The sequence below is a fragment of the Haliotis asinina genome, chromosome 2 (assembly GCF_037392515.1).
Source record: "Haliotis asinina isolate JCU_RB_2024 chromosome 2, JCU_Hal_asi_v2, whole genome shotgun sequence".
In the NCBI taxonomy this organism is placed as follows: Eukaryota; Metazoa; Mollusca; class Gastropoda; order Lepetellida; family Haliotidae; genus Haliotis; species Haliotis asinina.
The window spans coordinates 72,647,765-72,669,970 of NC_090281.1; the positions used below are offsets into that span (position 1 = coordinate 72,647,765).

General features: G+C 38.7%; 4 protein-coding genes across 4 annotated transcripts in view; 1 reads left to right on the forward strand and 3 right to left on the reverse strand.

The window, feature by feature from the left end:
- Positions 1-221, reverse strand: part of LOC137274272 (large ribosomal subunit protein eL31-like) — a 329,417-nt gene extending 329,196 nt beyond the window's left edge. Inside the window, exon 1 of the mRNA XM_067807385.1 lies at positions 215-221. The gene's annotated coding sequence lies outside the window, so the exon portion shown is untranslated. The remainder of the gene's footprint in view (positions 1-214) is intronic.
- A 1,535-nt stretch (positions 222-1,756) lies between these two features.
- LOC137271994 (acanthoscurrin-2-like) lies at positions 1,757-3,062 on the forward strand. The gene is made up of 3 exons (XM_067804371.1): positions 1,757-1,762; positions 2,372-2,447; positions 2,482-3,062. Exons 1-3 carry the CDS (start codon positions 1,757-1,759, stop codon positions 3,033-3,035), a joined length of 636 nt encoding a protein of 211 aa, XP_067660472.1. The 3' UTR covers positions 3,036-3,062.
- A 6,453-nt stretch (positions 3,063-9,515) lies between these two features.
- On the reverse strand, positions 9,516-15,452 carry LOC137271995 (pupal cuticle protein Edg-91-like; the record flags this gene model as incomplete). Its single annotated transcript, XM_067804372.1, has 2 exons — positions 15,413-15,452; positions 9,516-9,851 (listed from the first exon to the last, which is right to left on the reverse strand). Coding segments are annotated over exons 1-2 (342 nt in total), but the record flags the coding sequence as incomplete, so codon positions are not given.
- LOC137274669 (shematrin-like protein 2) lies at positions 14,289-15,358 on the reverse strand. The gene is made up of 2 exons (XM_067808000.1): positions 15,335-15,358; positions 14,289-14,804 (listed from the first exon to the last, which is right to left on the reverse strand). Exons 1-2 carry the CDS (start codon positions 15,356-15,358, stop codon positions 14,289-14,291), a joined length of 540 nt encoding a protein of 179 aa, XP_067664101.1.
- Positions 15,453-22,206: the final 6,754 nt, after the last annotated feature.

Here is a 22,206-nt window from a genome sequence, read left to right on the forward strand (position 1 = left end):
TTGAAATCAGTTGGTAGCTCGGAGCTGGAAGTGGAACCTTATCGAAAAAATCACCAGGTTTATCAGTGAAAAATGTCATCTTCATCAATTTAACAAAGAAACCACGAGACAAGTCGATCTCACAATGGACAGTCATGTTATCGTGTCAGGTATGTTTTGTAAGACGACACATGACACATCTCTGCAGTAAAAGTACCACTCTTGTACATTTTGGTGATTCGAAGGGAATCATGGCCTTTATCTCTCACGACGATTTTCTCACAATTGTTCACACGGGTATCACTGATTGTTTCGAGCCATTTTTAATTTATGAGCAAAAGTTTTAATAAAAGGAATTAGTAAATTACTAAATTCGTGTTTACATCTATTCTAAATGATTTCATTGTAATATAAATATATCCGTTTTGTTTCAATCTCAAAAGTAGCAGGTAGGTTTAAAGGTTATTTTTGTTTTTTGGGCACGAGTAACAGGTACCTGTTTGATTGAAGGCAATCACTGGATTAGAAATCGATCTCACACATATGTGAGATACCACTTTTCTCACATTGGTTTCTCACCCCTGGGTGTGTAAGAAATATAATTCTCACATCTTCATCGAAACACCTTCATCCTCGAACCATCATCCCCGAGTCGTTAACCGAGCACCGTAACCACTACGTAATTACCCCCACACCTTCATCCCCACACAGTCAACCAGACACATTCATCCCCACACAGTCAACCAGACACCTTCATCCCCACACAGTCAAAGAGACACCTTCATCCCTACACAGTCAACCAGACACCTTCATCCCTACACAATCAACCAGACACCTTCATCCCTACACAGTCAACCAAACACCTTCGATTCATTTTCATACCATCTTCTTCACACTGTCATCATCAAATGGCAAATAGCCTGTAGTGGCTGATGTTTTCCCAAATGGATTTCGCAGGCTTGCGTTTCCGAGGAAGGAAGAGTATGTCATGTTAGGTTGAACATTGATAATTCTGCACGTTAGGAAACCTGATCCCAAAAGACACTCGTACTGATGCCTTTGTTGGATAGGAATGTGTAAAAGTCACTATCTATGTAAGATGCCTGATCAAATGAAAACATATGTGGGGTTCATTTTCAGGGATTAACTCACAGGCAGGGCAAAGAGCAACTGTCCACAAATATTGAGCTGAAATGCTAATTTGATTGTTCCTGATATCTTTAAGTATTGCATCAGCTGTGAATAACTTCGGAATCAAAAGTCATGAAAGAATCGACATAACACAACTCTGTGTCCCCGCAGTGAGACTGTTGGTCTATTGCGAAAAGCGGCGTACTCACTATACTCACTTGCTTGACTACTTCGAAGCATTTGTTTGTAGTGGAAGATGATAACATTACCGACACCCTCTTTGATAAAGACAGTTCATTATTTTAGTACGACACATGATGTATCTCCTTTAAACAACAATTAACTGCAGTAGTGAGAGTAAACTTTTCCCTAAAAGAAGGCAATGAATACTACGCATGGCCCTGAGGCAATGTGAATAGATAATTAGACTGTGGTGAAGTAATAACAGTTTGAATTGACAGCGTGACCCTTCATTTACGATTGAGATCCCGGCGTGTGTGGATAGTTTGCATATTCTCGTCAAATACATTATTATGCTAATTCTATCAATAGGATAGGTTCCTTTATAAGGATCGTGCCTCCTGTCTTTAGCATCAGAATCCTCATCCTCCTCTGATCATCATCGACTGTCTCAACAGCCGCAAGAATGAAGGTAACACATTTCCTGACTACGTATTACTGTACCACACCGCAATATTATATTTGATGAAAGATCAGCCACCCTTCTTTACTGAGTAATTTATGTCGTTTATGTTTCATTTATATTTATCTTTACTTATTCGTAAGATGTCTTTCACTGGCGCGCTGTCAAACGTGCAATGTTAACTTATGCTTTTAGTGTTTCTCATTTTATTCCTGATTAAACAATAGTCATAAGTGTTAGAGTGTGTCTTGACAAAAATAACGACGGCGTGTAGATGGTCGAATCGACATGCATAGGTCAAGTTCCAGTCATCTTGCTTAAGTCACCGTATTTAGTTTAAAGATGAATGATGTTTCTCAGAGTCAGTGTCAAAGTACAAAAACTGTTGTAAAATGTAATTAACACTTAACCTTCGTAAGTTGAATGAAATCAATGGTTACATAAGAGGACTCAGACAGCTCACCTGTCAACATAAAAGTCTGAGACTGATCTTTCTTAAAGCGGCAATGCATTTGGAATCTCGATGTCTCTTCTCTCAATCCTCCCGTTGAATATACACGCTGATCATTCTCTTTGCTTGTTAACATTGTTTCATTTCGTCTGTGCATTTTTCCACAGGTCGTAATCGCTGCGTTGTCTGTGCTGGTGTGTTCCGCCTTTGCTCAGGTACCGATCAGCGGTAAATCTCTCGTGGGTGGGCCACTCGGTCTTGGTTTCAACAAAGGAAGTTATTGGCAACGTTGGTGTTGGTGGTAAGGGGTATGGCTATGGCTACAACCCCAAAGGCTACAACAACAACTACGGCTACGGTAAAGGTGTTGCTGGTGCCTTCGTCGCCGGACACGGAGCTGGTCTTGTTGGACATGGTCCTTTCGTCGGACATGCTGGTACATTTGGAGGACATGGACCGTTTGCAGTAGGAAACTCACCTTTTGTTGCTGGAAAGGGATACGGCTATGGCTACAATTCCTACAGCGGACTTGGCAATGGAGTTGATCTTGTAGGTAATGGACTTCTTGGACACTCCGGGCACGGCATCGCTGGACCCCTTGCAGTTGGAAATGCTGTTGCTGGTCACGGGTATGGCTACGGTTACTACCCCTACAGCAGTAACTACGGCTACGGTAAGAACGTCGGACATGGAGTCGGTGTTGTTGGAAATGGAGTCCATGGACACGGACTCGGACATGGTGTTGCTGGGTTTGGTGTCGGCCAGTTCGGAAATGGAGTTGGTATCGGAAAAGTCGGATTCGGCGGAGTTGCCACTGGTCATTACTATTAGACATTTGATGGTGATGTCCGATGAAAGAATGACATGAATGAATGTGTTTTGTACTTTTTGGTTTCTTCCTTAAAATATGTGTGAAATAATTCCGTTCTTTCAAATAAAAATTACATAATCACAACCCTCTTTTCGTTGTTCCTACGATAACACCTATGCATAATCGGTAAATCGGACTGAGATAGACAGGATCGATATTCTTCTGTCTGATGTTTACCCCAACTGTGAACAAGGGTTTCCAGATTACACATGCCAAAGAGACTGACTCTCATATCGACACGTCAACTTAGAAGGATAACGTCTCATGGGGTTGAAGTCGGGAGATTTCAAATGTCAAGGAAGCACTATGATGTTCTCATTCTGAAGATCCTGAATAGTGACATGTGCAATGGCAGGTCTGGCATTTTCTTCCTGGAACAAGTCATCTTGGCTGTCAGTGATCGAAACCATGTGAACCCCTTCGTCACTGTAAGGAACAGCAGTTAATATGTGTGGATAAACTGTATAAATTGTACCCATATGGCAAGCGGTCTGGACAATGTACGCAATGGGCAGTTGCACAGACTGGGTGAAATACACATGTGCGTGTATCAAGGAGTTACTTCGAGATCGAGTTTCATGTCCGTCATTTGCTACTCGACTATAAAGACAAATGGCCAGTTATCTCAACTGTGGTTCACCTTGTAACATAGAAAATGTACAGCATTCAAGGTATCGGTTGAACAGTGCTACGGCTTGTGCTGGGATCGATTTGACTTGCGACTCAGTTTATGAACTACCGACGAAGGATGGCATGTTGCTGATGAACGCAGAATTTCGAAAGTTAAAGATCAATCCCGAGTCCCTAGAGATCTATATGGTCATTCGTAAAACGACAAAAAGTAAGTGTGCGACAAGGGGGTTGTTTCATCGGTGTATTTCTTTTCCAGCCCATGCAATGATCGTTGACTTTATGTTGTTTGCATTCTCGTTATCGCCATATATATGTACGGATGGAACTGATACTTTTGGTGGAGGATCTCATTACGTACATGCAGGGGTAGCCTCGTGGTTAAAGTACTGGCTCGTCACACTGAAGCCCCGGGTTCGATACTCCTCATGAGTAGAACATGTGAAGCTCATTTTTGGTAATAATGCTGGACAATTGTTACAAGCGGCATAAAAGCAACCTCACACATACGTGCTGTAGGCAGTTGGCCGAGGGACGTCACTCGTTCATAAACATGTTAGATATCAAAAGGTCGCTACGAATGTATTGCTACAATGTGAAAAAAAAGAAGTTTGGATTGATTTTGCGGTCTGTTAGATATAGAAGACTGTAATTGTGTATGTGAGGTATGATCTTATAACTGGTTGTTTGAAAACGTATCTCGTGCAGTAACGTCTATTTCACGTCGCGTTTTAGATTTCATTTCAAGACGAACGTGCGTATGTGTATGTCACCTTAAGCTTTCTCTACTGAATGAGCTATGGTGTTAGCCCTCTGAGATAGGATGCTACAATTTGGAATGAATACCCACTCAAAAATAACAGCCTTCCTTCTTCCTTATTTGACTAGTGCATTGACAAAAGTCATCATTAAATGACTGTAGAATATTTGTAGCATGTAATGCATTTCAAATATATATTATAATGATTCAATAATAGTGCATATATTTGACATCAAATTTACTCCCACGCCTTTAGTAATGCAAAGAGGTACCAATATATCATATACTTGATGGAGCACAAAGACACGTCTCTAGTGGTGTGTATCCACACATTAGTACAATAGATGTGTCATCAACTTTGTACTAACAATTGTGAGTAAAAAAATATTACTATTTTGATTACACTTGAAATGCATACAGAAGAAAATGCACACATGTAAACTTAAAAAATTAAAAGCTTTCTGAAACACGATAATTTTATACAACAGTGGGACTTATGTTTCAAGGGTAAAATGGCTTAATATACTGTCTTTAAAAGGTGTTTTCAGTTCAGAGTAAACGTTTAATGAATTATATCTCGCCCTGTGCAAATACATACGATGTAAATAATTTCTGACTCCCGAAGAGATTATAGTCTCGCTCTTTCGTGTCAAACGAGATTCAGTATACAAAAAGGTGTGATTGTATGCTTTCTGTGTTTTCTGGAGAATAATATAGTTGGTACAATATTTTTAAAAAGAATTATATTTTACATACGTGTACCATATTACTGCGCTTTCGTTTGATATATAGATGTATTTCCATGTAAATTATCCATATTCGTGTACACTGCATTTATGGTCGTTTTAGCAAAGTACTGGAAATCAACTGGATTCTTTGATATAATTGCAAGTAAAAGACATCAAGATAAATGGTTGAACGTGACGACAATTCTCTTTACAACTGCCATTGTCTCGACGTCCCCACACGTATAGAGTACAACATCCATTTTCTACATGGTGCTTTTTATTTTATTGACACTCGATTCAAATGATTTTGTTCGTTTGTTTGTTTTTCCGACGGCAACCAAATTTAATCTATATCATCGAACACCAAACACTAAACCTGTATTGTTATAGCTTTTATCAAAAAGATTTTGATGCTTCTGAGCCCATTAGGGCCCAACTGATTTTTGATCACATTGACATTTATGTTCAAAGTATTAGTTCACTTGTTGAATTATTTTTCTCTTGTCAACATTGCGTCTTCAGTTAGAGACTTGAAATTTAATGATAGCAACGTGATTACTGAAGATTTCCGCTAAGCCTTGATTTTCAAATGTGTGTTCTTGAATTTTTCAGTTTATACTTTGAATGCCATTCCAACAGAACCGTAAATTAGACCTTTCTTTTATCTTCTTTATAGACCATTTATAGTAAAGAAATTTCGGATGGGTAATAACCATCTAGCATAGATGTAATGAGATCTTATTGTGCCATTTTTATTTGTTTCACTTTGGTGTCATAATACGTGACAGTGAAAGGAACTGTGCTAAAAAACCCACGAATATATTACAGAAATATGGGTAAAACACTCTATATTTTGTGACATATTCCCTGTCACGATAATGCAGAAATTGGTAGTATTCTCGTCCTCAAGAGATACATCTTCACATCCATGTGTTTCGCTTTCTGTGATTGCACATCTCCGACAGTTGCAAGACTTGAGCTGTCAAAACTACATAGCCGTAATGACAAACACTTAAAAACTGAAACTGAAGACATGACTTTGCATTCTAAGGTCAGTTCATTAAAGCCCTAAACCTGCAGCTATAAACTTAGCTCTTATACAGCCAACAATCAAAATACGGTCCAGCACGTTACCAGGGGCGACGTATTTCTCCGAATCCTCCTCATTATTATTCACGTCTTGCAGATGGCTTTGTAATGCAAAATCAGTTACTACTATGTTCCCGTTAAACAAAGGTGTCCCACTTGTCTCGACCTATCTGCAGCTTAAGCAATAATTTGCATACATACCTATAAACACTTGATAATATGACCACAGAAAATGATTCTCCTGCAGATGCAGACTAAATACCAATCACATTTTTGATTATGAACAATTTCGAAAAATAAGACTTAAGGAGAAAATGCCCATCTAAGTGGAGATTGTGACCTGAATGTATTGCCAGTGAAATAGTTGTGGTCAGACTAAATAGAAATCGAAGGTGCATTCTTTCTGAAAATGTCAATTCTGCCTATAGCTGCAGTTTTCATACGGAAAATGATAAATGTTTTAATGACACTTACCTTTACTCACCTTTCTATCGTTTTAAATTATCTCAGAGAATAGACATACCCAAACACAGAGTTACGACAACGAGGTGTGTCACGGTTGAAGACAGAGCTTGTTCGTACTAATCCAGCTGTTTATCCCAGCTGCAATTATATTTGTATATGAAGAAACTTTGTCACGATAATACTTCTATTACGATTCCGTTTGTACCAATGTTAAAGGTAACCTGCATGACAGGTTTTTCAAATAGAGTTGAAGAGTGAATGAGGTATTCGTGCTAATGGCGAATGTAATGACTAAAACAGTTTTACTGAGCGCTGTGTATGTCAGGTTGTGAAGCAGATGTTGAATACACAGAAATTAAAACGTTGGATACAGTACAGCGTGTTTGCAACTGAGCCATCAATATGAATGCAACCAAGAAATTTTAGTTCCAAAACCGTTCACAGATTACTCCTAATTATTGTCGAAAAAGCATTCAAAAAAATATTTACATGTATCTGTTTTGTTTTTCGATGTGATCCATGCGTTCCCTCTGAAGTAGTTTGACCTTTGCGCTACATATGTGAACTTACTATCCTGCCGTAAAATCAGTTTAGTTATTCCCAGTCTACTCTTTAACTTTCTGCCGTTTAGTTCACTGAAATTATTGAAAAAAATATGTATTAATTCCAACACGTGGAAATGTGCGTATGACCGCATGCAATGTGAATTGCATTGCTAGTGGCGTGTTTGTAAAGACAGGCAACACTTCCTCAGTTCCTTGAATAACGGAAAATAGACGTAAAACGAAGTCTTAGTGGCGATCACCTCAAAGAAAATGAATATGCATACATATATATACATACATACATATATACACACATATATATACACACAGAGAGAGAGAGACATGCACACACACGCACACATATGTATATATATATGTATGTATGTATGTATGTATGTATGTATGTATGTATGTATGTATGTATGTATGTATGTATGTATGTATGTATGTATGTATGTATGTATGTATGTATGTATGTATGTATGTATGTATGTATGTATGTATGTATGTATATTCTAGTTTTATATACATAGCCGCCTTTATATATATATATATGACATGTGTCATAATTATCTGGAACCTGGCCTTCATTGCGGAAATTGACTCGCATGAGTGACACGGTTATCTGTGTCCATAATATACACGTTAAATATTTTGCAAGACACAGTTTATGTTATGCTTTGCTTACGGAGTGCCCTACAGCTGATTATGATATTTATACCTTGTGATACTATTCTTCAATGATTACCCAGTCCATATTGCAGCACACCATTGCGTATTTTCTTGGCTATGTTATTATTACTCAAACAGCTACAGATATACAGATATAAGGGTTTCACGAGTGAGTGTGTGTGACGACGTGTTTGAGCAAATATATGCAAAATATTTTCAAATTAAAATACAGAAACATTTCCGTTAAAACGGGAACAGGAACCATTGTAATGTGTTAAAATATATCACTGTTGAGATGATAGGGCACATTTTCATACCATGTGATGATACACGAAAATATTCCTTATCATCAGTTTTACGCATTGTAATCTGCAGTGAGAGATTATCATTACGTTGTTTTGTAATGTCACGACAGTATACAAAAAAGAGGAGTTTCCCATACATTGACCCCAAAACGAATCGAAAGCCTGGCCTTTATCGTGACGAGCTAGAATCATCAAGCCACTTTCGCGCATATCGACAGAAAAACAACTCATCACCATGAGAGTTAAAACCATATATCATTGTGAACTTTGTTTCTGAATGTAGGCCTGTTGTTTTGTTATATTTTGTATAGACCGTTGTTTGAGTGGAATATCACAACTCGGTCACTAATTCTCTTAAGTATCAGGTTGACACTCCTCGTTATAAACTTTAAGTGAGTGAGTGAGTGAGTTTACTTTTACGCCGCAATCAGCAATATTGCAGCTATATGGCGGCGGTCTGTAAATAATCGAGTCTGGACCAAGCAATCCAGTGATCAACAACATGAACATCGATCTGCGCAACTGGGAACCGATGACATGTGTCAACCATATAAACTTTAAACAAGTATAGGATATAACATTTCAAATCATGCCTTTTTGTACTTGTCGAAAAGGAAATGTGTCATAACATATCTGTGATCATACGACTGGGTATTGTTCGTGAGATTTTTGTTGTTTAACACCGCACTGAGCATTATACCTGCTATGGGGAAATAAATAATCGAATCTGGACCAGACACGATGACATGTGTCAACTAGGTCAGCCAGTCTGACCACCATATCCCGTTCCTAAGACCCAGTTCTACCCGGAAACTTCAAGGTCTTTTGTGACTGAATATCACCATATGTACATTGGATTACTGAATGGAATTCAATTTAGTGTTGATCCAAATTTGTGCAGGTGAAAGGGTAAACACATACTACAATTAACAAAGTCAGATCTACAAAAAATATCAGTAGAATAAAATATGACATTGGTGATAACAGTATATGGTAGAGTTAGAAAGCTAGAAAAACACACCAACACATCCGGCAGTTTGAGAGACCACAATACACATTCTCTATATTTTTATCTATTTATTGAAAAGAAATCATAACATTATCAGAAACATTCACACCTGAAGGATTCAAGCACACACATCTAGTGGTAGTAATAGGGACTGGCTTTGCCGACAAATGAACCAACTCCTCCATGACCAACGAAGAGTCCACCATGTCCATAAACACCGTGTCCAGCAACTCTGTGTCCATCAATAGGCCCGTGTCCGGCAACGTGTCCGACGAAGGGTCCGTGTCCAACAAGACCATCTCCGTGAACAGCAACACCTTTACCGTAGCCATTGTAGCCATAGTTGTTGTAGGGGTTGTAACCATAGCCGATACCAACAACGCCAACGTTGCCAAGACCTTTACCGTTACTGTATCCGCCATAGCCATAGTTATTGTATGGGTTGTAGCCATAACCTTTACCAGCAATAAGTCCATTGTTGAAGCCAACGCCGAAATTTCCAACTCCTTTACCAAGGAGAGGCAGCTGGGCCATGGCAGAGCAGGCCATGACGGACAACACAGCGACGACGAACTGGGGAAAAAAGAATAAGTTGAAACTAAGGTAACTCTGTCACGAAAATACGAAACATTTTCTAAGACCATGTTTATTTAGAATGAAACCATGATGGATGGATAACGTACACAATGAAATACTATACGAAGAATTACACATATGGTGATAATTCTCATAACCGGTATGTTGACAACCTGTTTTTAATGTTTTTTAAACAAAAATGTTTAGTTCCACCAATCTGAAAAGAGCGTTGCAAATTGATGGAAACAAAATGGAACGTTACCTTCATGATGAACAGACTTGACTAGACGATACACCAGTGATTGGATGACTGATACTGTTACTATGAAGCTGCCTACATATATATACTATTTTCCGGGGCCACGTGGTTACTCTCCACACCATTATGTTGTTACGTGTGCACCACGTGACCGTGTTAGTAGATGACCGCATGGACAGCAATGGACAAAATTGACCACCCAGTGATTTTAAATGTACGAAGTCAATCGGAATCGGAATCGGAATTGAATGTACGAGAACCGAGGATTCTTTTTATGAGAAAAGAATAAGGGGTAGAGCTATGTTTATCAACAGAATAAAATGGTAAAATATATATCTGATTGTAATAATTGTTTAAATTATTAATGCAACTTTATATATTATCACACAGTCACTTGGCCAACCAGAGTAAACTAACAATTTCTGGTCGAACAGCTACAACGGCTACATCATTCAACGCACATACAACACCAGCCTGTTGACTACTGAGGTTATGTGAGCGGTGTTGCAATGTTCCAATTATTTCAAGGCACTTTTTATTTGCCAAATTCAATACCACTTGCTGCCATCTAAATGTTTTTAATATTATATTGACAGTAAGAAAATATTTGATCACAACGTTCAACAACCAATGCAAATCTCAGTCAGATATGTCTGCTACACTGTTACATATAATTTGATTTTCATAAAAGATCTTTGAACCCAACAGCTGTTAATGTTTAAACATTTGTACTCGTATGTTTCGATATATGGAAGATATCATGTGTGTGCAAAGTGATAAAAAGCACAAGTGAACCAAAGTGTTTTCTATTGTGTTTCTAATGCATTTATATTGTTATATATACAGATACAGATTGTGGTACAATTGAAACTGTCCATGTTTCTTGTTTCCCATACATGTTCTTTAATTCAAGCACTTGCGAACACAAATAAATCTCACTCGAAACTCGACTTTCTCAGAAACGTAATTTCGCTTCGGTTGTGAACTCATCACTCACCACAGTTACTGTGGATTTGAGATACAGGGTGTGAGGTGTATGTATTTATTATGCCAGTCCTTAATTAAACTTATCCTCAGATGAGGCTAATGAGGCATAACAACCGGCCCAAATGTCGCATAGGAATTGCAACATTTTGAATTCTTAGTAGATTGAATTGACACTGAATCAAAATTTATGCACACATATTATTGTTTTAAGTCACGTTTACTTGCACTAATATGTCTAACAACATGCGACTTCTGAAGGTCTGGGGTAGAATTTTGCCACCCATGCTTTCCATGAATGACAACTATGCTTGTCGTAGGAGGCTAACGGGATCGGGTGGTCAAACTTGCTGGCTTGTTTGACACATGCCATCGGTTCCTCATTGAGCAGATCCATGCACATACTTTTTGATCACTGGATTGTCTGGTACAGCCTCGATTATTTACACACCACCGTCATATAGCAGGACTATTGCTGAGTGCGACGTAAAACTAAGCTCATTCACTCTAACAATATTCTGTATACGAAACTGTATTTTTTAAACTCATTTCTCTACTTCCATCATATTGACGTCTTACAGATATGTGAATATGATTCCAGTTGACCATAGGGTGTATGTACTATAGATGTAACCAACACCACTTGCTCAACAAAAAATGTAGATGACAGTAAGTGACTGATTCTCATCTGTAACTGGAGGAATGATATCAATGAGAATGGGAGTGATCAGTATTAGATCATCATGCTTTTGAGGTTGTAAAAAGCATTTGAACTTTATATCGAGTTTAACTGTGACAAGTCTACTTAAAAATCGGTTTAACTTTCTCCTTTACGTTCATTGATTTACATTTAATGACAGCCTGTAAATGGAAGGATTAATAAATGCAAACGATGCAAACAGTTGTGTGGTGTCCTGCAGGGTTATGTCCATTGCTAGGGGCGTGTTGGGCGATGAAGACAATGAACACTCCAGGTTCGTTACCAGGATATCGGGAATAAAATTCAAATGAACAAGGAGAGGCAAAATGATCACACTATATTCAGTAATTTTATACTGGCAAAGTGTGTTCGTGAACCGTTTATTTTCGTCGGTTATGTCAATGTATGGTTTATCATAAATATTCATCCATTTAAATATGTGATACACACTTCATCCCGAGAGACAAGTCCTATCATCCTTTAACACCAAAGGGGCATAATAAAGCAGATCCTCCGAGGTCATCCTTTTGCATTTTTAGGGAAGTATATTTTGCATTAACCATATCAAAGACGTCAACACAAATATTTGTTGTGGCTTTCTGATATCTACGGCATCGTGAATACCGGCTTTGAAGCTGAGTATGATGCGTTTTTCGTTGCACTAGGCCTAGTGTCCAATAGGTTAGAGACATTCTCGGATATCTGGTTCAATGTTTGTGGTTGTCAATTTTGCTCATTGGCGATTTTTTTATTTTTAAACAGGTATGGGTATTGATCAAATCGAGTGTGCCGATCATGATATTATATGATATTTCAGTTGATACAATGAATTATACTTCTGTCCAGGCCATTGAAAATACTTCATGAAATTCTCGATAAGCTGCGCGAGATAGTAAATGGAAGTCACTTTCTGGGCGATGATGCATTCGTTTGTCATTGACGGAGGAGCGCTTGCTGCTCTCCTAGGAGATCAGGGGTTGAGTTCAGATTGTGAGCAGTTGCTGGGGATTATACAAATTTTGGTAGTCCCGTAAGTTCGACCTTTGGGTCGAGGTAATAATTATGATGTTTGTTATTGTGAAAACTGTGTTGTTTTAAGGAATTAAGACGCTGGTAAAATGTAAAGTGTGTGTGCCCATATGACATGCGTTTCAGCAGGTTGACATGTGAACCAGCGGGTTTAGTGAGTTTAGTTCACTCAGTTCATTAGTAGTGAGTTATTAAGGAATCTAGGAAAGGCATAGAGCCCACTTGACTTTAGTGACCTACACATACTTTTCAAGGTCACAGCGACACTTTGAAGATTTCGGCATATTAAAGTGCATGTAAGATTGTCAGCAAGATATCTTAAGAGTAGTTCACTAGATTTTGTCCATAGACTTCCAACACCTCTCTTGAATGTTTTCAATAAGCAAATTCTTTATTACTATTTTTGCATATTTCATACACTATGCCATTCACACCAAGGTCAAAAACAAGCATTACGATAACAAGCATTGCTATAAGAATGTATGAACTGGGAGTTTTCATCATTATGTCCACAACTGCAGTTATGGCTAAAGCACAACAGGTTTCTTCCTACTTCTGGTGGAAGATACACATATGTGAATGATTAAATGTCTATTGTGAACAAGAAGCAAAGGGGGGAATGGATCGTGTGCATTCACAGAGACTGCTCATCAATCTCAACATTAAAGGACATAATTTCCAGAACACTTGGAGACCACAACCATGGACCTGTGCACAAAGCAGTCAAGGTGCCTTTTCGAGTGTGCTAAAAAGACTCACAACCTTGGGGATTGGCATGGCCGTTTCAAGAAGGCTGTGGGAAAAGCAAAATCGCAACCTTCTCCAGATCGCCACGTTCTTGGCAGATGAGTGAGTGAGTTTAGTTTTACGCCCCACTCAGTAATATTCTAGGTATATGACGGCGGTCTGTAAATGATCGAGTCTGGACCAGATACCAGATACCAGATACCACATACCAGTGGTCAACATCGTGAGCATCGATCTACCATGATGGCCCGTGTCAACCAAATCAACCACTCGATCCCGCTCTTGCCTCGTATTGGTTGCCGAAGATCAATTCTCACCCGGATCTTATAACAGAGCCTCACCATGTGCAATGAGTGTACCATAATCTTATCTTTATTTATCTTCATTTAATGGTCCTATTTCTGTACTGCAGATCCAAGCATGTGCAGGTTAAGGGGAATGCATGTCCTGCAATTAACGAAGGTTAACTGATTTGTTGAGATTATCATGGAGAATAAAACATGACCAGGGTGATAATTGTTTACGGCAAACTAAGAAAGTCGTTAATCAAACATAGTTTGTGGTCCAGGTGCACAGTATTCTACACACTAAACACCTACGATTCCGGGTGTTCTAAAAGAACATAATACAGTTGTGTAGTTTGATACATTTATTCATTGAGAATACATCCATACAGTATAAAACAATCACACTTGAAGCATTTCATCAGAGACATCTAATGGTAATAATAGGGACTGACTTTACTGGCGAGTGCACCAGCAATTCCATGACCAACGAAGGGTCCACCATGTCCGTAAACACCGTGTCCGGCAACTCCGTAAAGGCCGTGTCCAGCAATGAAAGGACCGCGTCCAACGTAAGGTCCGTGTCCAACAAGACCAGCCCCGTGACCAGCAACACCTTTACCGTAGGCATTGTTGTTGTAGTTGTAGGGATAAGCTTTTCCGACAAGAACGTTACCAACGCCTTTATCGTAACCATAGCCACTGTAGCCATAGTTGTTGTTGACGGGGTTGTAGCCATAGCCTGTACTAGCAACGCCAAAGTTGGCAATACCTTTGCCGTTACCATATCCACTGTAGCCATAGTTACTGTATGGATTGTAGCCATAACCTTTACCAGTAATACGTCCATTGTTAAAGCCAACGCCGAAATTTCCAACACGTTTACCAAGGAGAGGCAGCTGGGCCATGGCCGAGCAGGCCATGACGGACAACACAGCGACGACGACCTGAAGAAGAAAAAAGGTTTAATTATCTACGATAACGCTAACATAAATTAGACAAATCAAGTTCGCTGGATGTTCCCTATGGCGGTACTATTTCAGCAATTTCAGAATCGAATCATGATGATAATAATATGCTCATTTTTGCGACTAGAATTCAAAGCGATGTTGCTCTCTGGCGTTAAATTATTACCCTGACGGAATTGTACTTTCAAAGATGCTACTAAGCGCTAAGCGCGACCGTATTGGTCCGTACATCCGCGTTTCAGGTATCAGCTTTAAACAGCTGGGTGGACTGAGTGCAATGTGGACTCCTTGTCCAGGGACACAACACAGAATGGGACCCAGGTCACGAATTTTGGTGTCTTCACTGGGACTCGAACCCGGGCCTCAGGCGTGAGAGGCCAGTATGCTACCCCTACACCACTGTGATGGACGGATGGATACTGTAAATAACGACTGAACGAGATGGTACACTTATGATAGTACATCTATCTTAGACTTTGTACATTCGCAACATGTTTTCACTGACAAACCAGATCTTTCAGAGTTTTCATCATGATGCAAGAACGCTTTAAGAGTGATGATAATAATATGCGGCTCATGCATATTACCTGCATGATGAACAGACTTGACTAGACGATACACCAGTGAAGGGTTACCTGTCTGCTACAAAAGGGGTGCCTACATATATACTTATCTTCAGGGGTCACGTGGTCACTCTCCACACCATTATGTCCTTACGCGTGCACCACGTGACCGTGTCATTAGAGGACCAGACGGAGAGTTATGGATATCATTATTCACTAAATCAGTCCAATCTATTTTCCTAAATAAAAGCAATTTAATTTCACTTAAAAAGAATATTATTATTTATCAGCTGGATAAGACATTTATGTGATTGTAATCTCTATGTTTAATATGTTTTTCCTACTCTATACATTATTACATTGTCATTGTCGTTCACCCAATCAGTCTTAATTTGTCAATTATAAGCAATACGATGATTACACCTTAAAAGGAATGTTGTTTTTTCAATCAACTGGATAAGATATTCGTCTGATTGTAATCAATGTTTAAAGCATTAAGAGTTTCAGTACAACTCTCTATATACGAAGGCTGGTCGAAAAGTTCTAAGCCTACATAGCTTCTAGACTGGAGACAGCAACAAGTCTTAGGAGTGTTGTTGAACAGTGTTGTTCAGTCTTATTCCAGTTATTTTACTCATATAAATCAACTGGTTCGAAAGCATCAGGTCCTTAAAACATACTATGGTATACATAAGGGTACATCAAATTGATGTACTGCAGACTTTGCCATTAGAGAGGTGTGCCATATAAAATCAGATGTCCAGCCCTCAACATCTCGCACTTTGTACTCGTATGTATACCCCAGTATGCTTCAAGGACCTGTTGCTTTCGAACTAGTTGATCTATTTGAGTCAAATGACTGGAAATGCTGACGAAGAACACTGTCCAACAACACTCCAAAGATTATTTGGTGTCACCATTCTAGAAATTATGTAGGCTTTGAACGTTTTGACCAGCCCTCGTATTATCACATTGTCACACAGTCATCCATCAGGTAACTCTGTATTTGCCAAGTAAAGAACTATTCGCTGATATTGATGACTTTTCATATTAAGTACACAGTGATATGTAGTCACAACGTTTAACAACTAATGCAAATCTCAGTTAGATATGTATGTTGCACTGTTAAACTTGATGTTCATAGAGGAGCTTTGAAACCAAAGTCTGTTGATTTTTAAAGTGTTGTTTTTGCATTTGTATGTTTCATATATGTAGGATGTAATCATTTTAAAGAAATTATTTTCACAAGTGGACAGTCTTTCTAATTCACTTCCATGGAAGTATGTTTTCCATGCATTAGAATGTTTCAGGGACAAATTGAGGTTTGACTGTCTCCGCTCTGTGTTTCACATTCGCGTTGTTTAATAAATGCACTAGTGAGCACACGTAATCACACTTGAAACTGTTTCGTATAAACTTAACATCGCTTTGGCTGTGATCTCATCAATCACCACCACTACCGTAGATGTACCAGGATACAGGAAAAGAGGTGCCCGAAATCACTGTGGCAATCACTGAACTGCCGAACTTCTGTTTATCCCCACATATGGCTAATGAGGCGTAACGACCGGTCAAAATGTCGCACAGGAATCGCAACATTTTGATTCCTAATAGATTAAATTTGATTTCTAAATAGATTAAATTAACATTAAGTGAATATTTCACATATAAATATTACAGATTGAATTACTTTAATCTGCCTAATAATATTCTGTGTAAGAAAAGTGGTTTTGTTAATTTTTCTACTGATATACTGAAGTATAGATATATTCCTACTATTGACCATAATATATGTACTGTACATCTGTTACGTGTCCAACGAAAGGAAATGACAGGGAACTACCATCAGTGGCATGCAATTCTCATCTTTGGTAGCTGTAAAATTGAAGGAAACAGTTCTTTTATCAATCTGAGCGATCCACATGAGATCGTGATGCACGTCGTATTGAGATTAACTGTGTCAAACGTATCTAAACATCATTGATGTAATTCATATTGTAACCTTTAATCGTCTTAGTGAGAATCCCTGAATGGAAGGACAGGTAAACGCAAACGCTACAAACAGTGTTGAGTCTTGAAGGGTCATGGCCATGGATAGGTGCGTGTTAGGCAATGTAGATATTCATCACTTCAGATCAGGTTCCATTAATTTTGTTACTAGGATATTGGAAAATATAATTTAAATGAACGCTTAAACGTCATCTTACTGATGACTCCATTAAACTAGATTGCATTGCATTTCATTTTATACTTGCCAATGTGTGTCCGTAAACCGTTTATTCTCGGGGATTATGTCAGTGTGTCTGTATACCGTACAGCGTATCATACATATTCATCAGGTTAACGTTATGATTCCCGAGAGACAACTCCTATTATCCTTTAACACCCATGTGACAACAAACCAGATCCTCTAAAGTCATCCTTTTGCACCTTCCATTTCCATTTGTCCATTTACCAGTATATCATGGATTAACCTGTTCGTATCACATAAAAAAAGAACAGATATATTTTTGGTGTTCCCTAACTTCGAATCACGAGGTCATGAAGGTTACCTAAAATTAGTCTTTGGAGCTGGATGTGACGAATGTTCTACTGCACTTGGCCAGGTGGTCATGAGGGAAGACAAATTCTCGATTATCTGGTTGATTGTTTGCGATTGTTGTTGATGCTAATGATTGATTCGATGTTAGCTATATAAAATGCATTTTCGTGACATGGATTTGTATGATGCGTATATTTGTATAAACTATACCAGTGATATTATCGTATAAAACTTTCCATAAGTTAAGGCTACTATTATGATGACTAGTCACTTTCCAAGTGCTGCTGCATTTATCTGGCGCACATTATATCTGTGCAATTGTGCACACATATATGCATGCATACGTGTGCGTGTAAATAGGAACGAGAAATCCAACCATATTTATATGAAATATCCGCTTTAACCTGTCTATTCTTTTCATCAGTATTTGCAAGTGAATCAGTATCGAACAATGCGGGACAGTCACAAGCGGGAAGATATATGATGATATCTATTTTGTCAGCATCGCAGTAGCTTGATAAGAACGTTGAATGAACTGTCAGCTTAATGACAAACTTTCAGTTATATCCAAGCATGGTTTCTCACACGTTTTATTTTATCTGTTCGGACCATTCATAGATTACATTGATATGTGTCTGTCTTAATACGACCCATGTGAATTTGGGTTGCGGTTGAATTTAAGCATTTCAACTTAACAGCTAGTTTTACTGTCTAAATCCTAAATGAGTAACTATAACGTTTCACCTTTAACATTCTCCTGTTTAATTCCTTGATCTTTGTGAATATGGATCCACATGAAAAGAATAAGTAAATGCAATAGACGTTGAATCAGGTGTATGAGCACACGCAGAGTTAATGACATCGTCAGTGGGGTGTTTATGAAGACATCTCCTTGGATAACAGAAAATAGGCATAAAATGCAGTCATCTTAGTGGCGATCGCATGAAAGAAAATCGTGAAAACACGCCTCGGTGTGCCCATAAAGTGTTTATGAGAATTATTACTCTTTAAATCTATTCGACGAGCTACACTATCACAATGAGGGTACATACATGTACACCGATCTTCAGAGTCACGTGGTCATTCTCCACACAATTATGCCGTTATGTGTGTACCACGTGAGCATGTCATTAGATGACCACAAGGAGAGTTATGTACATCAATATTCACTCGATCAAATGGATTCCTATGTTGCTGAACGAAGAATTGGGTATATTAGTTAGGGATATTGTGATTGCATCAGATGGACACCATAGTAATGTATCTTGTTGTCAACGGCGTTTAAGGTGTTAAGGCAGATTTATGTATCATCACATTGTCACTTGGACAACCAGAATAAATTAGCAATTCCTGGTAGAGAAACTGCAAAAACTACAACACATATGCCACAAGTCTGTTGACTATTGAAGGTGTGAGAGTAGTGTTGTCAATGTTCCAGTTATTTCAAGACACTCTGTAGTTGCCAAATCCAAAACTATTCCCTGTCACCTTAGTGAGTTTTTACGTTAAATAGACAATAACACGCATAAACTATGCTATTCATTGGCACTGTTACTTGTTTTATGAGTTTATGGGTGATTCATGGCAATTCACTGAGGACTAATATAAATATCGATTACAGTGAAGTGAATCGCAACCCAACAAAACTTTGGGGTACAGATGATAAGATGGATTGAGTCACTGTGCCAATCTCATATGCCAACCCCCCTGTGAGATTTATGAGGCGTAACGACCGGCCAATCTGTGGCACAGGAATCGTAATTCTTATGTCTAAATAGATTAAATGTAACTTCATATTGCGTTAACATTCCACGCTCATTACATGTCCGAAGCGCTCATTATACATCTAATTAAAGAAAGCGATTTTAAAGAGTAGGGTTTGCAGAAAGGTTTTGAATGACTTGCCAATAAAGGCTTTGAAGAATGCGAGTTATGTGGTCATATTTTAGCGTGAGAGTAACAATTCTTGTATTTTCTGGAGGGTATTTATTGCTATGTGTGGACTACCCCAAAGAAGACTATTGCTGTAATCTACCTTGGGAATGACTTATGACAGAACAAGGAGAACTGCCGATTGTTTGTTGAGGTACCTCCTTGTAATTTCAATATTTCTAAGCTGGAGGAAGCAACTTCTGTTGAACTTCTTAACGTGGTTATCTAAGGGTAAAGCAGAGTCAGGAAGGACACCTAGATCTTTAACTACATCTGCTACCTTAATGAAACAGCTCCCAAGAGGTATGAGACACTCGGTTTTGTCATCGTTGAGTTTGAGCTTGTTGCTGAACATCCATGACTTAATGCCCTGAGAACAGAGGGATGCTTGTTCCAGAGCTTCAGAAGCCCTCACCCCACGTGAGTTGCAGAAATCATTTGATACATCTGAACACCATAGCATACTATGGAAATCACAAGTAAATACTACTAAAAGACTAAAGGTAATAATAGAATTATCAAGGTACAAAACTTCACCGAAATAAAAAGATGGCTACATGTATTGAATCAATTTGTTGAAAACGCAGCAAAGGCTATGTACAGCTTACTAAAAGACTTACTTACCGCTTGACTGTCTCTTATCCGCTTTTGATACGATGTTTCTACCAGTTTGAAGGTATGGTTCAGAAATCTGTGGATACGAAAATCTAAACCTGGTTGAAAATCTACATGTAATTTGTTTTTAAATGGCGAGTGGACTTCGTAAATCTACCCCAAATTTTATGATCTATGGCGAACTGGGTAGAACAAATATTTCAGCTCATGTTATCATTTTGCTTAAACTTACCTACCCCTGTACCGGAAACATAAAACTGTCTCAAATCGTGTATTTTGATCAAGCTCCAACAGTCCCTAAACGGTTATACCTGGATACGCTTTATCCAAGCTATGCTAAATAATATCGGACTAACTGTAGTATTTCTCTATCCCTTGTTCTGCTTCCTGGCTATAGTCTCCAGAGCAGGACAAATTTTGTCAGGTAAGCTCTAGACTACCTAAAGTTGAGAGAAAACATTGTATCTAGGCAATCTCTATAAATATTTTAAAAATCAATACAACTTCAACCAATACTTATTATTATCTAATCCTGTCTTTATCCCTATTCTAAGATTTAATTCAAATCATAACTTACCCACTGGAGACTGGCCGGTGGCAGGACATTGCGAGGGAAGATCACCTATGTAAACTATGTAACTAAAATGAAATGGGTCGGGGGACGAGTTTCATTACATCTTTAGATGTGAAGCTCTTCTCCTGACCAGATTACTGTATATTCCAATTGTACATAATTTTTGTAAAATACTGACGCCTAAATAGCACTGAAATGCCTGTCTAGATTCATAAATCTTGTTAACCCTGTTAAGATGCCGCATGCGTGTTAGGAGTAATATTACTGTTGTAGAGCGAATAAAGATCGTTTGAGAAAGGGTTTAAGCAGTTGTGCGTCGTCGCATTGACAGACACTACATGGGTGACGTTCCGTCTTGTGCCTGACAATGATTTATCAAGCTGTCTTGTATACAGTGTAAAAGGATTTGGCCCAAAGACAGTCCCTTGCGGTAGAACAGGTTCTGATAGAAAGCCATTCCCCAGCGCTGACTGGTGTCTATCTTTGAAGTAAACCGAATCTTTGCCATTCCCTGGATTCCAACTCCGAGGCGGGAATACATTATGCTATGGTCTAAGGTCTGCACTAAGGTCCAACAAAACGAGTAATACTAGATTGCCATCATCCAATTCAAGTCTGAAATCACTGAACACCGTGAGGAAAGGAGTCCAAAGTTTTAGCTCAAGACAACTTCCACACACCGCGAGAGAATAACTCAGTCTGTAGAAACTGTAAATAGTGTAGATAGGTTTTGCCATACCAACAACCTCAGTATTTTAAGCACAAAAGGAAGTGTAACACTAGTTTGGCAGTTATGTGTGGATACGTTACTGAAGATGTTTATTTTCAAGATTTAAGCAGAACAACGACAGGGAGGACAAGGAAAGACATCCACACATTGTACTCTCCATGAAAGTCAAACCTTGATTTTGTGACAAGCAAACGCTTTGAGAACAAAAGTACTTAAACACACATCTCGGGGGAATTACAAGCATGAAACTATGTTTTACTAAAGTAAATGAGTATGGTTTAACTATATGCCAGCAATATCACGACGGGAACACCGAAAGTGGGCTTCACACATTGTTCCAATGTGGGGAATCGAACCTTAGTCGTCAGTGTGACAAGCAGACACTTTAACCATTAGGCTACCCCACCGAACCGTTTTGCTATAAC

Bases quoted from the DNA above. Each gene is read 5' to 3' on its own strand.
- LOC137271994 (XM_067804371.1), top strand. The intron at 2,448-2,481 runs GTGGGCCACTCG...CAACAAAGGAAG, and splicing joins CAGCGGTAAATCTCTCGTGG to TTATTGGCAACGTTGGTGTT.
- LOC137274669 (XM_067808000.1), bottom strand. From the start codon at position 15,358: ATGATGAAAACTCTGAAAGATCTG. The intron at 14,805-15,334 runs GTTTGTCAGTGA...TTTCTTCTTCAG, and splicing joins TGAAAACTCTGAAAGATCTG to GTCGTCGTCGCTGTGTTGTC.